At 44.6% G+C, this 13,722-nt stretch overlaps 1 protein-coding gene across 1 annotated transcript in view; it reads right to left on the minus strand.

Moving 5' to 3' along the window:
• Positions 1-13,722, minus strand: part of LOC126235234 (sialin-like) — a 168,376-nt gene that overhangs the window by 102,228 nt on the left and 52,426 nt on the right. The window contains exon 4 of the mRNA XM_049943966.1: positions 4,215-4,299. Within this exon, the coding sequence (XP_049799923.1) occupies positions 4,215-4,299 (85 nt within the window). The remainder of the gene's footprint in view (positions 1-4,214; positions 4,300-13,722) is intronic.

The raw sequence follows: 13,722 nt of genomic DNA on the forward strand, positions 1-13,722 counted from the left end.
CTTTATTGAGGCAGATGTTGTTCTGAGGTGTCTACATAAGCCTGACTGATATTCATCTAGTAGGTTAAGCGATGGTCCAACCTAGTGTGCGATTTGTGCTTTTACCAGTGGGGGGGATGTCTTAGGGGGTCGGTATAATTACATATGTTACTAGCTTGGACCGTGACGTTACCCATGGTTAAACAGTTATTTATAAATAGATGTTAATGTCGAAACTCACTATGCACGCGTATGCACTATCAGAAAAGCCATCCCTTGTTATATAATTTAAAAGTACATTATAGGTAAAGCTTAGTTACGAAATCATCTACATACAGGTATACGACGGGAATTCAAAAAGTAAAGGCACATCTGGAAAAAGCTGCACTTATTCTGATGGTAGAAAACTGAAACATGCGTTATTTTTCTACGTAACCTCCCTGGACTTCAATGCGGTTTTCCCGACGTTTTACGAGTTTTTTTTTATTTCATTAGAAAATACGTTTTTCGGTTGCATCTGTAACCAATTTTGCACCGCAGCAATGACGTCTTCATCACTTTCAAATCTTCTTCCCTGTAGTGCTTCCGATAAGGGTCCAAACATGTGAAAAGCACTTGGAACCAGGTCTGTACTGTATGGTGGATGTTCCAGCACCACGAATCTCAACTCCTTTACTGCGTCGGCTGTCTGGCAGAATGTGGGCGAGCGTTATCTTGCTGCAGGATGACACCTCTTCAGAGTTTTCCACGACGTTTGGATCTGATTGCAGGTTTTAGTTTCGTACGCAACACGTCACACCCACCATACAATACAGACCTGGCTCTAAAGCCTCGTTTACGCTGGGGCGACATCTTGCAACATTGTGGCATGCTACGGAAATGTGGCGTGCGTCGTCTTGTAGCATGCTACAACAGGAAACATCTTGCGGCGTATGTTGCATGCGGCAGGATAATTTATACCAGAGCAACAGAATTTGTGCCACATGTGTGTCGGTCCTGCAGTATAAAGGATGATAAAGTATCGCAGCGGCGGCCTACTTGGTACTTGCACATGCAGCTAACAACGGAAATGAAAAGCAAAGGAAAAGAAAACGATGGTGGAAGAGAAGAGTATTTAAAGAAGGTCCACGAAATAGTATCCTATGAACTAGAAGCAGACGATGGTGCGTTATTTAGTAAGGTGTGCTTTCGTCCCAGGCGCGTTAGTCCGCTCCATACCGTTGCCAAAAGGTGGCCTAACGGTAAATGTTCGCACAGGTACCGGGCCGGTCACCACCCTGTGTCAGGGCCCGGGGTGGGAATTTCAGCCCCCAGCTCACCCAACTCTGCGGTATGACTACCACACTACTTCCCTCGCAAGCTCGCAAATAAACGGATGACGCACCTTAGACGAAAGCAACAATGACAACTTGAGAATGATGATTCAGTTCTAAATGTTTTGAAATGCTTAACTAATACATAACACTTTTTCAAAATTAATAAGCAAACATATTAATAGTATTAATAGTAAGACTGTATTAAAAACTTTCAGTGTTCGGCTCCACAAATTTAAATTATATGTAAAGTTTTACTCCAGTGCGTGGGAAATAAACATCCCAGGTAGGGATGCATAAACTAAAGCCAGAGGAGGGGATGGTCTGATGCAGACGGGGGGAAATCCCCCCCCCCCCCCTGCAAATCGCACACTGGTCCAACCGCGACTTAGGTATTTGAAAGTATTTCGCGTTCTGTGTGGACTTTGACGAATTTTGTGAAGTTTTCGACTTGGTTTCTGGTACAGTCGCAGGATTTAGAATTATTCTGGCGCAGTCTGGACTCTTATAATTTTGCAGTGTGCCACAGCAGTTAGTGGAAATGTTATTTGAAATCCATATCTAATCGACCTATAGGACAATCAATCATTGTGTCGGTTTGAGTGAGGATATTTTATCATAATTTCTAGGTTGTGAACGCAGTCTTGAGCTTTCCCATGTAGTTCATTAATTTATGGTGCATTTGTATCTACTGGGGACTACAGTCATATCATATATTGCTATACATAGCTTTTGTTGATCACCAGAGACAATAATGTGTGATAATTGGACAATAAATTTCATATGTGGAAACTCAAATCACTTGTAGTAGCATTGGTAATTTAAAACATGTGTGTATGTTCAGTCTAGCAGTTGATAGAATTCTGATCAGTTGTCAGCAACCATCCTCCAGTTTTCTTGTAAATGAAAGTGGCGCATTTTGGCCCTAGACGAACAGAAGCCAAGCCCAATTTTATCAATAAATTTTAATTTAACCCCCACGCAAGTCCCGATCCATGATAATTTAATAAACAAAACTAAGCATGAGACCTGAGTTTCTCCTGGCGTATACAACTTTCAAATAACTTCCGGGAATTCAGCCAAGTAACACTTTCAGCGACCGCCGATATTTCGGCGGGAGAACACCCCGCCATTTTCAAGGCAAACTGCAACGTACAGGCGGCGTACATGCAAATTTAAAACCTCGGTTCTCGGACAGAAGCAGGAAAGATGACACACACACTGAACACTAGTGCCACCAAAGATGACCAAAGTCAGAGCTATCGATAGTGAGACTATGAATTCGCAGGTGAGGTAGCATTGACTCTGTCTCTCTGTTTTTTGACAAGGGAGAGAGCCGGATTCCAAACAGAGTTTAAACAGAAACCTCCATCCCTGTTAACGAGGTTGCTCGCTAATTTAATCTCAACTGCCTCCCTAATAACAGTGTCCCAATAGCTGGACGTGCATGCCAATATCTCGGTGTTATATAATAACATGGGGTGACCAGTATCCAAGCAATGTTCGGCAATAGTAGATCTATTTGGCTGCTGTAATCGTGTGTGCAGTTTATGCTCAGTACATCGGTCCTCCACGGTCCTGGTAGTTTGACCAATATATGCCACGCCGCAGCTACAAGGAATACGATATACCCCCGCCTTACGCAGCCCAAGATCATCCTTAACGGAACTGAAAAGTTCTCTAATTTTAGATGGAGGTCGCAAAACACATTTCACATCGTATTTCCGTAAAATACGACCGATCTTGTTGGACTGTTTCCTACGTAAGGCAAAAAGGCGGTCGACTTAGGTGTTGACTCAGAATTATCATCAATCACCCGATGTACAGTTGGTCGATAGCGCAACGCACGTTCAATCTGTCTATCACTATAACCATTTTGACGAAATGTAACTTCAAGATGGGACAGCTCAGCTGGCAAAGTCTCAGCGTCAGAAACGACATGTGCCCTGTGTACCAATGTACGAAGTACCCCTTCACGCTGAGCCGGATGGTGACAACTATTAGCCTGTAAGTACAAGTCGGTGTGAGTACGTTTCCTGTAGACTGCATGTTCCAATGATCCATCATCCTTCCTCCTAACCAACACGTCAAGAAAGGGAAGGCAACCATCCTCTTCCACCTCCATCGTAAAAAGAATGTTCGGGTGGATCGAGTTCAGATGTTCTAGAAAGACATTGTTTGGCCTTATGGTAGGGAGAATTTGAATGTCTTTCTAGAACATCTGAACTCGATTAAATTAGCGAGCAACCTCGTTAACAGGGATGGAGGTTTCTGTTTAAACTCTGTTTGGAATCCGGCTCTCTCCCTTGTCAAAAAACAGAGAGACAGAGTCAATGCTACCTCACCTGCGAATTCATAGTCTCACTATCGATAGCTCTGACTTTGGTCATCTTTGGTGGCACTAGTGTTCAGTGTGTGTGTCATCTTTCCTGCTTCTGTCCGAGAACCGAGGTTTTAAATTTGCATGTACGCCGCCTGTCCGTTGCAGTTTGCCTTGAAAATGGCGGGGTGTTCTCCCGCCGAAATATCGGCGGTCGCTGAAAGTGTTACTTGGCTGAATTCCCGGAAGTTATTTGAAAGTTGTATACGCCAGGAGAAACTCAGGTCTCATGCTTAGTTTTGTTTATTAAATTATCATGGATCGGGACTTGCGTGGGGGTTAAATTAAAATTTATTGATAAAATTGGGCTTGGCTTCTGTTCGTCTAGGGCCAAAATGCGCCACTTTCATTTACAAGAAAACTGGAGGATGGTTGCTGACAACTGATCAGAATTCTGTCAACTATATTGCCTCTTTCGCCCCTATCAGCTTTGCGCCTCTTGCGGGCATTTGTTTCTGTTGCGCCTTAATCCGGCCCCGTCTATAAGTGTCCGATAGCGACGGAGAGCTCTAAGAATCAGTCGATCGCAGTTCGTTACTCACCGAGGTAAGCGGAGATGAACTTGCTCCTGTCGTTGGGCGGCACCCAGTTCGCCGTCATACAGTGCATCGATGGCCACGCCATTCCCTGCAAAGCAAAATACGGACTCATTACCTCTAATCAGATCAGAAAAGGCAAACCTACGTTTCTAGTACTTGTAGACGAAGAGAAAGCTTTTGACAACGTTGACTGGAATACTCTCTTTCAAATTCTGAAGGTGGCAGGGGTAAAATACAGGGAGCGAAAGGCTATTTACAATTTGTACAGAAACCAGACTGCAGTATAAGAGTCGAGGCGGATGAAAGGGAATCAGTGGTTGGGAAGGGAGTGAAACAGGGTTGTAGCCTATCCCCGATGTTATTCAATCTGTATATTGAGCAAGCAGTAAAGGAAACAAAAGAAAAATTCGGAGTAGGAATTAAAATCCAGGGAGAAGAAATAAAAACTTTGAGGTTCGCCGATGACACTGTAATTCTGTTACAGACAGCAAAGGACCTGGAAGAGCAGCTGAACGGAATGGGCAGTGTCTTGAAAGGAGGGTGTAAGATGAACATCAACAAAAGCAAAACGAGGATAACGGAATGTAGTCGAATTAAGTCAGGGGATGCTGAGGAAATTAGATTAGGAAATGAGCCGCTTAAAGTAGTAAATGAGTTTTGCTATTTGGGGAGCAAAATAACTGATGATGGTCGAAGTAGACAGGATAGAAAATGGTAAAGTTCTCTCTTGACAAGACCATTAAAATTTAGACTGGTGATGGCAAGGAAAGTGTTTCTGAACAAGAGAAATTTGTTAACATCGAGTATAGATTTAAGTGTCAGGAAGTCGTTACTGGAAGTATTTGTATGGAGTGTAGCCATGTATGGAAGTGAAAAGTGGACGATAAATAGTTTAGACAAGAAGAGAATAGAAGCTTTCGAAATGTGGTGCTATAGAAGAATGCTGAAGATTAGATGGGTAGATCACATAACTAATGAGGAGGTATTGAATAGAATTGGAGAGAAGAGAAAGTTGTGGCACAACTTGACTAGAAGGAGGGATCCGTTGGTAGGGTATATTCTGAGGCATCAAGGGATGACCAATTTAGTATTGGAGGGCAGCGTGGAGGGTAAAAATCGTAGAGGGAGACAAAGAGATGGATACACTAAACAGATTCAGAAGGATGTAGGTTGCAGCAGGTAGTGGGAGATGAAGAAGCTTGCACAGGATAGAGTAGCATGGAGAGCTGCATCAAACCAGTCTCAGGACTGAAGACCACAACAACAACATCTCTAATCAGCTTAACTGTAAAGTATCATTCGCTAAGACGTTCCATTTACATATATGCAGTGTTCTTCCTATTGGTACTCGAAAATAGAAATCTGAACTTTGTAATTAAAACCAAAATGTTTCTCAGGAATTTGGTTAGTTCCAATATTTTAGTTTACTTAACTGACACTACATGGGAGATCGAGACAGTTAAATAAATATTTCTCCTACAATGACGTGGGCGCTAAAATAAATCTTCCTGAGAGATTTAAATAATTTGCTGAACAGAACTCAGTTGCAGCCGTTTTGATCAGTGCGACGAAGTCATTGGCAAGATACCGACGGAGTAAAAGAAATGAATTCTTGGTGCCTTGTGTAACTAACACTGATCGAACTGCAGGATCCCGCTAGTAGTGATACAGTAGCAATCCCTGTACAGCAACACGCATAATGGGAGTTCTAGACGTGTGTCTACATTCTTTGCACTAGACGAAAGCACACAAGAATATGAGTGATTCTGCTGTTAAGTAAAGCCACGGGGCGTTAATTTACCGGAAACATAGCCAGGAGGACACGTAGCTCGTGGTCTTGCGCTAACTTTCTCGCTTCCCGCGTATGGGGTCCTATGTTCGATTCCCTCTGCGGTCAGGGATTTTTCCTGCCTCGAGATGACTGGGTGTAGTTGTGTCGTCTTCAGCATCATCATTCATCCCCATTACGGTCGGACGAAGGCAATGGCAAACCACCTCCACTAGGACCTTGCCTAGTACAGTGGTGCGGGTCTCCCGCATCATCCCCTACGCTCCTCGGAGTATGGGGCCTCATCATCATCATTGCCAGGAGAGTTCAAAGAACACTTTGTAATACTGTAATTGCATACTGCTCTTGCACTTTCTACCATACACTGAGGTTACACAAGTCATGGGATAACTCCTAAGCTAGTGTCGGACCATCTTTTGCCCAGTGTTGTCCAGCAACTCGACGTGGCATGGTCTCAACGGGTCTTTGGAAGTCCCCTGCAGACATATATAGCCATGCTGCCTCTAAAGCCATACATAATAGCATAAGTGTTGCCAGTGCAGGATTTTCTGCACGAACTGACCTCTCAGTTATGTCCGATAAATGTTCGGTGTGATTCATGCCAGGCGACATGAGTGGCCAAATCATTCGCCCGAATTGTCCAGAATGTTCTTCAAACAAAGTGCGGACAACTGCGGTCCAGTGACAGTCCCATCGTAGTTTGGGAACATGAAGTCCATGAGTGGCTGAAAATGGTCTCCAGTTCAGTTGGACCACAGGACCCAGTGCATTCCAAGTAAACACAGCCGCTACCAGGTTTCACAATGCGTTGTTGACAACTTGGGTCCATAGTTTCGTGGGGCCTGCTCCTACTCGAACCCTATCTTCAGCTCTTACCAAATGAAATCGGAACTAATGTGATCAGGTTTTCCAGTCGTGTAGGATCCAACCGATATGCCGTGGCCCATTAATGAGAACTTTCGCCACAATGCGCTGACGGATACGTTCGTCGTACGTCCTACATTGATTTCTGTGGTTGTTAGCACTGACAATTCTACGCAAACGCCGTTGCTCTGGGTCGTTAAGTGAAGGCCTTCGGCCACTGAGTTGTCCGTGATGAGAGGTAATGCCTGAAATTTGGTATTCTAGACGCATTCTTGACACTGTGGATCTCTGAACATTGAATTCTGTTATGATTTCCGAAATGGACTGTCCTATGCGTCTAGCTCCGACTACGATTCCGCGTTCAGAAGCTCTTAATTCCCGGTGTGTGGCCATAATCACGTCGGAAACCGTTTCACGTGAATCACCCGAGTACAAAGGACAGCTCCGCCAATGCACTGGTCTTTTATACGTTGTATAAGTGATACTACCGCCATCTGTATATAAGCACATCGTTATCCCATGACTTCTGTCACCTTGAAACGTCCCCTTTTTAACAATTATTCACGAGACTGTGCTTATCCTGAGACACAATATTTTTTAGCGCAACGCAATCTGACTTTCAATAATCCCTACAAAAGAATGACCCTGACTAACATTAACCTATACCTTTCACAAATCACTTACCTCACAAAAATCTTCGTTACTGGAACTACTGCAATACAGCGAGCGCCACTACTGCCAGCTAAATAAAAGATTCAAACTACGGAAGGCACTAACTACTGATAGGCATAGTTAGCAAATGAAAGATTTTAATAGAGAACAAACAATGTATTTACCTTAATAGTGTTGAAAAATCATAATATACATAGGAGTTCATGACATCCAGTCTTAAAAATTTCCAAACTCCGCCATTTCTCTCCCCACATCCACCACTGCTGGCGGCTCACCTCCAACTGCGCAACGCTACGCGCTGTTCGCATCCAGCTGCCGCTGCCCAACGCTACAATGGCAGACAACAATGCAAACTACCCACAGACTGCACACAGCACAGCCAGTGATTTTCATACAGAGCGCTACGTAACGTTGCCAATAAGACAACCTAAACAGCCTACTTACATAGCCCCCATGCTCCCCACAAAAAATTTTACAAATTGTTTTGGGCAGTGGCCAATAATGATTTGATAAAATGTTTCATGATTACAATAACAAAGATATCAAATGCACACACTTATTGATACAATGTTGGTCAAAAGGTAAAATTTTCTCACAGTCCATAAAGACAGTCCTGATCATTCATCATAGTAAAATTGCAGTTTTTTTTTCAAAGTCTGAGCAGTAAAAGAAAATGCACACGGAAGTAGTGGATTTCCATGCTGTCTTGAAGAAGTAGTGTTGTCCTTCCAACGGAAAGACAGTGCTGACTCTTGTCATGCAGACAGGTAATGGGTCACAACAGAGCAAACCCACAGCAGAGTCATTCGACGTTTTGAAGAATATTGGTAGGTAGGTCATCACAGAGCAGACCCAGTATAGTCTTGGTAGAGAGTATGGTATTGGTGGGCCACCAGAGGTGCAGACCCACTGCAGTCCTTGTAGAAATAATGGTATTGGTGGGCCTACTTACAACCTCGGTGTAAAATAACCACAGATGTTTTCATTATATGTTAGTTTTGAGAAAAAAGTTTTCAGTGCATTCTTCACATACGTAACATAATTTACAGTCTGGTGGAAAAAGATCGGTACAACAATTCGTGTTGCACTAAACGCATAGCACACTGTTGTTTTTGCAACATGCAGAGGTTCTCGATGAAACTGACGAGGACTTCTAGAACTGCAAAGTTGATGGTTATGCGAGGACATGTGCCTCAATAAATAATGCAGCTGTACTTCATAAAAAAAGAGCACAAGTGCATCAAAATGTCCACCATGTATTGGCAATGAACAGTATCTATGTTGGTCAGTCGGTGCCCTGCTTCACTTTGTATAGTTTCGGTTTGAATTTGCTCCGTTAGTAGATACGACCAACACACTGGCCTGAAGCAACAAATAGCGCTACGATTATCTCGTACTTTCAGTCAAGCTTGCTCGATCTCGTCTGGTCTATGTCTTGGCTAAAACCGATTCACAGACCACCACACTCTTGGAACAACGTGTCTGGGCGCCATGCAGTGACTGGTCCTATCTGCCTGGCTGCGGGAGTAGTGGTTCATGCACAACGCCGGACAATCTCATGTTCCTCATGGTACGTGAAGCACACTGAACATTATGACGTTTTCACATTTCCACTTAATGTAACGACAGTAGTAGGGAACTGGCAGCGCGAGCGCAATTTTGGTATCAAATTGATATGCCCCGACCACACCCACCCACAGCCCAAGATGACGTCACCTGTTTTCTCAGCTGCATGTGTGCCCGAGTCCCCTCCTCCTCCTCGCCCCTCCCACCCCTATTGGCGGATATTTTGAGTTTTGGTGGGAATTTCTTTGTCCCAGAGCTGTGCTAACATCCCACCCCATCCCCCACCCGGGATTTGGCTGGAAATTAAAATTGGTAGTTCCCTTTCCAGGTCTCGAACCCTGGTCCTCCTGGGTGGAAAACCCAAGTGCACCCCTCTAACACAATTAAACCAGCAGAGGTGCTTGGAATTGACGGGAAATTAAAAATGGCGTCGCTCTTTCTGGTTCTTGAACCCCATTCCTCCTGGGTGAAAAGCCTTATTGCACCTGCCTAGCGCAATTAAATCACTAGAGGAACTTGAAATTGACGAGCAATTAAAAACGGTTGTGCCCTTTCCGGGACTCGAACCTTGATTCTACTGGATCGAAAGACCAGGTGCACCCCCAACACATGGAAACTATCCAGATGCGGAAGAGGAAGGTTAGATTAGTGTAGTTTATTCATTTTGTTTGGGAAACTGGCGCAAAGATCGATCCTAATCACGTAACTAATCACTGCACAACTATATGCATAGCGCTACACAAGGACTGGATAAAAGTGCAATACAGCTCAAAAACTGACGATACCATACAACTGCTGTTGTTGAATGTAAAATGATTGTGTTTTTCTCTTTTAATAGCTGCTTTCTTATAAGAGTCTAGTTGATGTTAAATAGTCCAGCGCAGAACGGCGGGCGACCTCCCTACGAGGCCGTGGCTCTCCCTCGGTCAGGATAGCAGTCATTTATCACGGTTCTGAGGATGCCGGCGTCACACTTTGTACTGAAGGCACTGCAGGAGGGGCTTTCTGTCTCGCAAACAGCCGACTTTTGAAATAGCCGTCTGGAACGTCCTCCGGATGGGTGGGGCTATGCTACTTAATTTCCCTTTTGTGTTGATAGGACCGTCGTCTGAAGACATGCAGCGTATCACGAGCGGTCGCCTAACACAGCCACTCTCTTTCTAGGGGAGGTGGATTGGGGGCTCTGTCATTATATTTTGGACGAACAAGTTGCACTTGAGGCAGCCGTCCTTTTATCTCCTATTGTTTAGTTCACCGTACATGCTATTGTGCAGACAAATTACCTTGTCTAGGGACTTCACCATTGTAGCTTCTGCGGTCTCCAGCCCCTCCCAGTAGGTAGTAGCTTGCTTACCCGACGCCTCCTGACCAGTTGCGGGCCTTTTGACATGAAAGGCGCCGCACCACGTGAGATAACGTTAGAGTCGTTAGGCAGTCTAATGACGCAACTGCGACACATGCGCTGCTCGGTCACTTGTCCGGCAGTCTACTGATGACCATGTGTCTGCCTCCATCGGTGGGGGTGGGGGAAGGGGTGGTAGTCTGCACCTGGAATCTGTATACAATTCTGCTCTCAAGGCGCGCTTTGTTGGTCATTACCGGTTTAGAAGGTCAGCATCTTCCGCCACAGCTCTGTCTTAAGGAAAATATTTTTTGAGGACTGCATCTGGCACTGGGCGTGTCAGACTTTCCGTCTGTCTCAGACTGAACAAAGAATGTTTTTCTAAAGCTAGCAGCTACATCCAATTTTCGATCCACTTGCCAGAAAACACAGAATGGGTGCGTCAGACTATCCATCTGTCTCAGAGTGAACAAAGAGTGTTTTTCTAAGGCTAGCAGCTGCACCCAGTATTCCACCCACTTGCAGACAAACACAGGATGTTTGTCTTAGATCTTCTTTCCTCCCCCACAGATGTGATACTTTCCTCAAACAGCTGCACCAAACCTGCTTTAAGAAAAAAATTGCAAGTTATAACTTGCTGGTATGGCACTTTGAGTTCTTATTCGTCCTCTACAAAATAGAGGGTGGAGTCTGAAGCTATATAAAGCCCAACCTACACCGCAATCATAATCAGTCTTTGACAGTGCATAGTGTGATGAAATGCTCAGCCAGCAGTGTTGCCAGCGGCAGTGGTGGTGGGAAAGGGCCAAACTTGGGTCAATTGCCATGTAAGTCTTTATATAAAAAAATTATGAGTTCTAATTGTGACAGTTATGTAATTTCGTAGCAAAGTATTCAAAATCTTTCGAGATTGTGATACGTTTTCGTAACAAGCGGTTATTAAAGTTCTTTTTTCTTACTATTACAGCATTCATTCCCGAATTATAACGCTAGCTGGAGGCTGAAAGTCTCCAGCAAGTGGAAGAGGTTGTGCCAGCATCATATAAGTACATGTCAAAATTATGTGTGTGATAGTTATATGTTCAGAAAGCGTCTCTTAAAGTGTTCAAATCGTAACAAGTGCTTATAACATTTCTACTGTTGTTCTAGCATTAGAGCAGCAGCAACTGGAAACTGAAAGTCCCCATCAAGTGGAAGAGCTTGCGTTAGCATCATGTAAGTACATCTCCAAATTCTGTGTGGTAGTTTACATGTTCAGAAAACAGCTCTTGATGTATTCAGATCATAACAAGTATTTATAAAACTTTTGATCTCGCTGTTGCAGCGTTAGAGCAGCAGCTGATGGACATTGAACTGCTGCTGCTGGAGTCTGAAATGCAGCAAGAAAGTAAGTACAGTTATAATATATTGCCATTAGACGTTTTTATCTTATACAGTTGCGTCAGGTGTATATACATTCATTGTTGTAGATGTTTCACTACTCAAGAAGAAAATGGGATTCCTGTAGGTTTATTCGTCAAGTCATCACTTCCATCTGGTGTGAACTTTTTACTTACACTGCTGGCCACCGTAAATGCAACACCCTGAAGGAAGCATCCGAATCAAGTGAAATTTACACCATGAGTTTGCAGCGATGAGATATGCAACTGATTAGAATTTCAGCGCAGACGCACATCACGCGCGCATGTGGCGCCACATCATAGCGCCATTTAAGGCTTGGCGATTTCGACGAGTGCACGTTCGGCAGGTGTGTTTACCTTGTGGTTGTTTCACAAGACGATCAGTTATGCCTCGTAGACAACAGCGAACATCTTTTGATCAAGTATCCGAGTTCGACAGAGCAAGGATAGTGGCTTACCGAGATTGTGGATTATCATACAGAGAAATCGCTAGTCGTGTTGGACGAAACCAAACAACTGTAATGCGGATATGTGACCGTTGGATGCAGGAGGGTACGACGGACCGACGTGGTCGATCGCATTCACCTCGGTGCACCACTGCACGTGCTGATAGGCAAATTGTGCGCATGGCAGTGACGGATCGCTCAGTGACATCCCGAACCATAGCACAGCACATTGCGTCTGTAACGCATCATCCAGTGTCTGCGCGTACCATTCGACGCCGTTTACAGCAGAGTGGTCTGTCCGCAAGACGTCCATTGCTTCGTCTACCATTGACGCAGAACCACAGACGTCTCCGTCGCCAATGGTGTGATGACAGACGGATGTGGACGGCAGAATGGAATGACGTTGTCTTTACTGACGAGGCACGCTTCTTTCCGCAGCACCACGATGGTCGGATTCGAGTGTGGAGACACCGTGGAGAGAGGATGCTGGACAGCTGCATTATGCACCGCCACACTGGTCTTGCACCGGGTATTATGGTATGGGGCGGTATTGGATATTACTCTCGCACGCCTCTAGTACGCATTGCCGGTACTTTAAATAGCCGGCGCTACATATCCGAGGTGCTGGAGCCAGTTGTCCTTCCCTACCTTCAGGGCTCGGCCACAGCCATATTTCAACAGGATAATGCGCGACCACACGTGGCACGCATTGTCCAAAGGTTCTTCGTCAATAACCAGATTGAATTGCTTCCATGGCCGGTTCGCTCTCCGGATCTTTCGCCGATAGAAAACATGTGGTCCATGGTTGCTCAACGAGTGACCCAGATTACATCCCCAGCTGCCACACCAGGTGATCTTTGGCAACGTGTGGAAGCTGCTTGGGCTGCTGTACCCCAGGAACACATCCAACGTCTCTTTGACTCAATGCCGAGACGTGTGGCAGCGGTGATCTCCAACAATGGCGGTTACTCTGGCTACTGATTCTGGCAGGAACCACATGTCACAGACGTCTGTAAACGTAATCATTTGATACTTGGTCAGCATGTTATCTACAAAATAAATTTTGTTGTGCTACTCTTGTCTTTCTTGGTGTTGCATTTACGGTGGCCAGCAGTGTATTTATTTAGTTTTTTTCGTAGTTATAATCAATATCTCGCTGTAGTCAAATTCAGCACAATTTTTTTGTTGATGTTTCTAATAATCACTATCTTGTTGCGGGCGACTTCCGTGAGATGGATCGATGGCACCACAACAACAACAACAACAATTCCAGTGAGTGTGAGGTGCTTGAGAGGGAATGTGAGATGGTGGCGATCCCTCCCTTCTGAAGCAGGAGATGTATATATTTGACTGGGTGGGAGAACTGCCAGAAAGATCGACTTAAGTGCTCAGTCCTGGGACCCAGAATGTATAAGGTGATTATAATGTGACC

Source organism: Schistocerca nitens, chromosome 2 (genome assembly GCF_023898315.1).
Source record: "Schistocerca nitens isolate TAMUIC-IGC-003100 chromosome 2, iqSchNite1.1, whole genome shotgun sequence".
NCBI lineage: Eukaryota > Metazoa > Arthropoda > Insecta > Orthoptera > Acrididae > Schistocerca > Schistocerca nitens.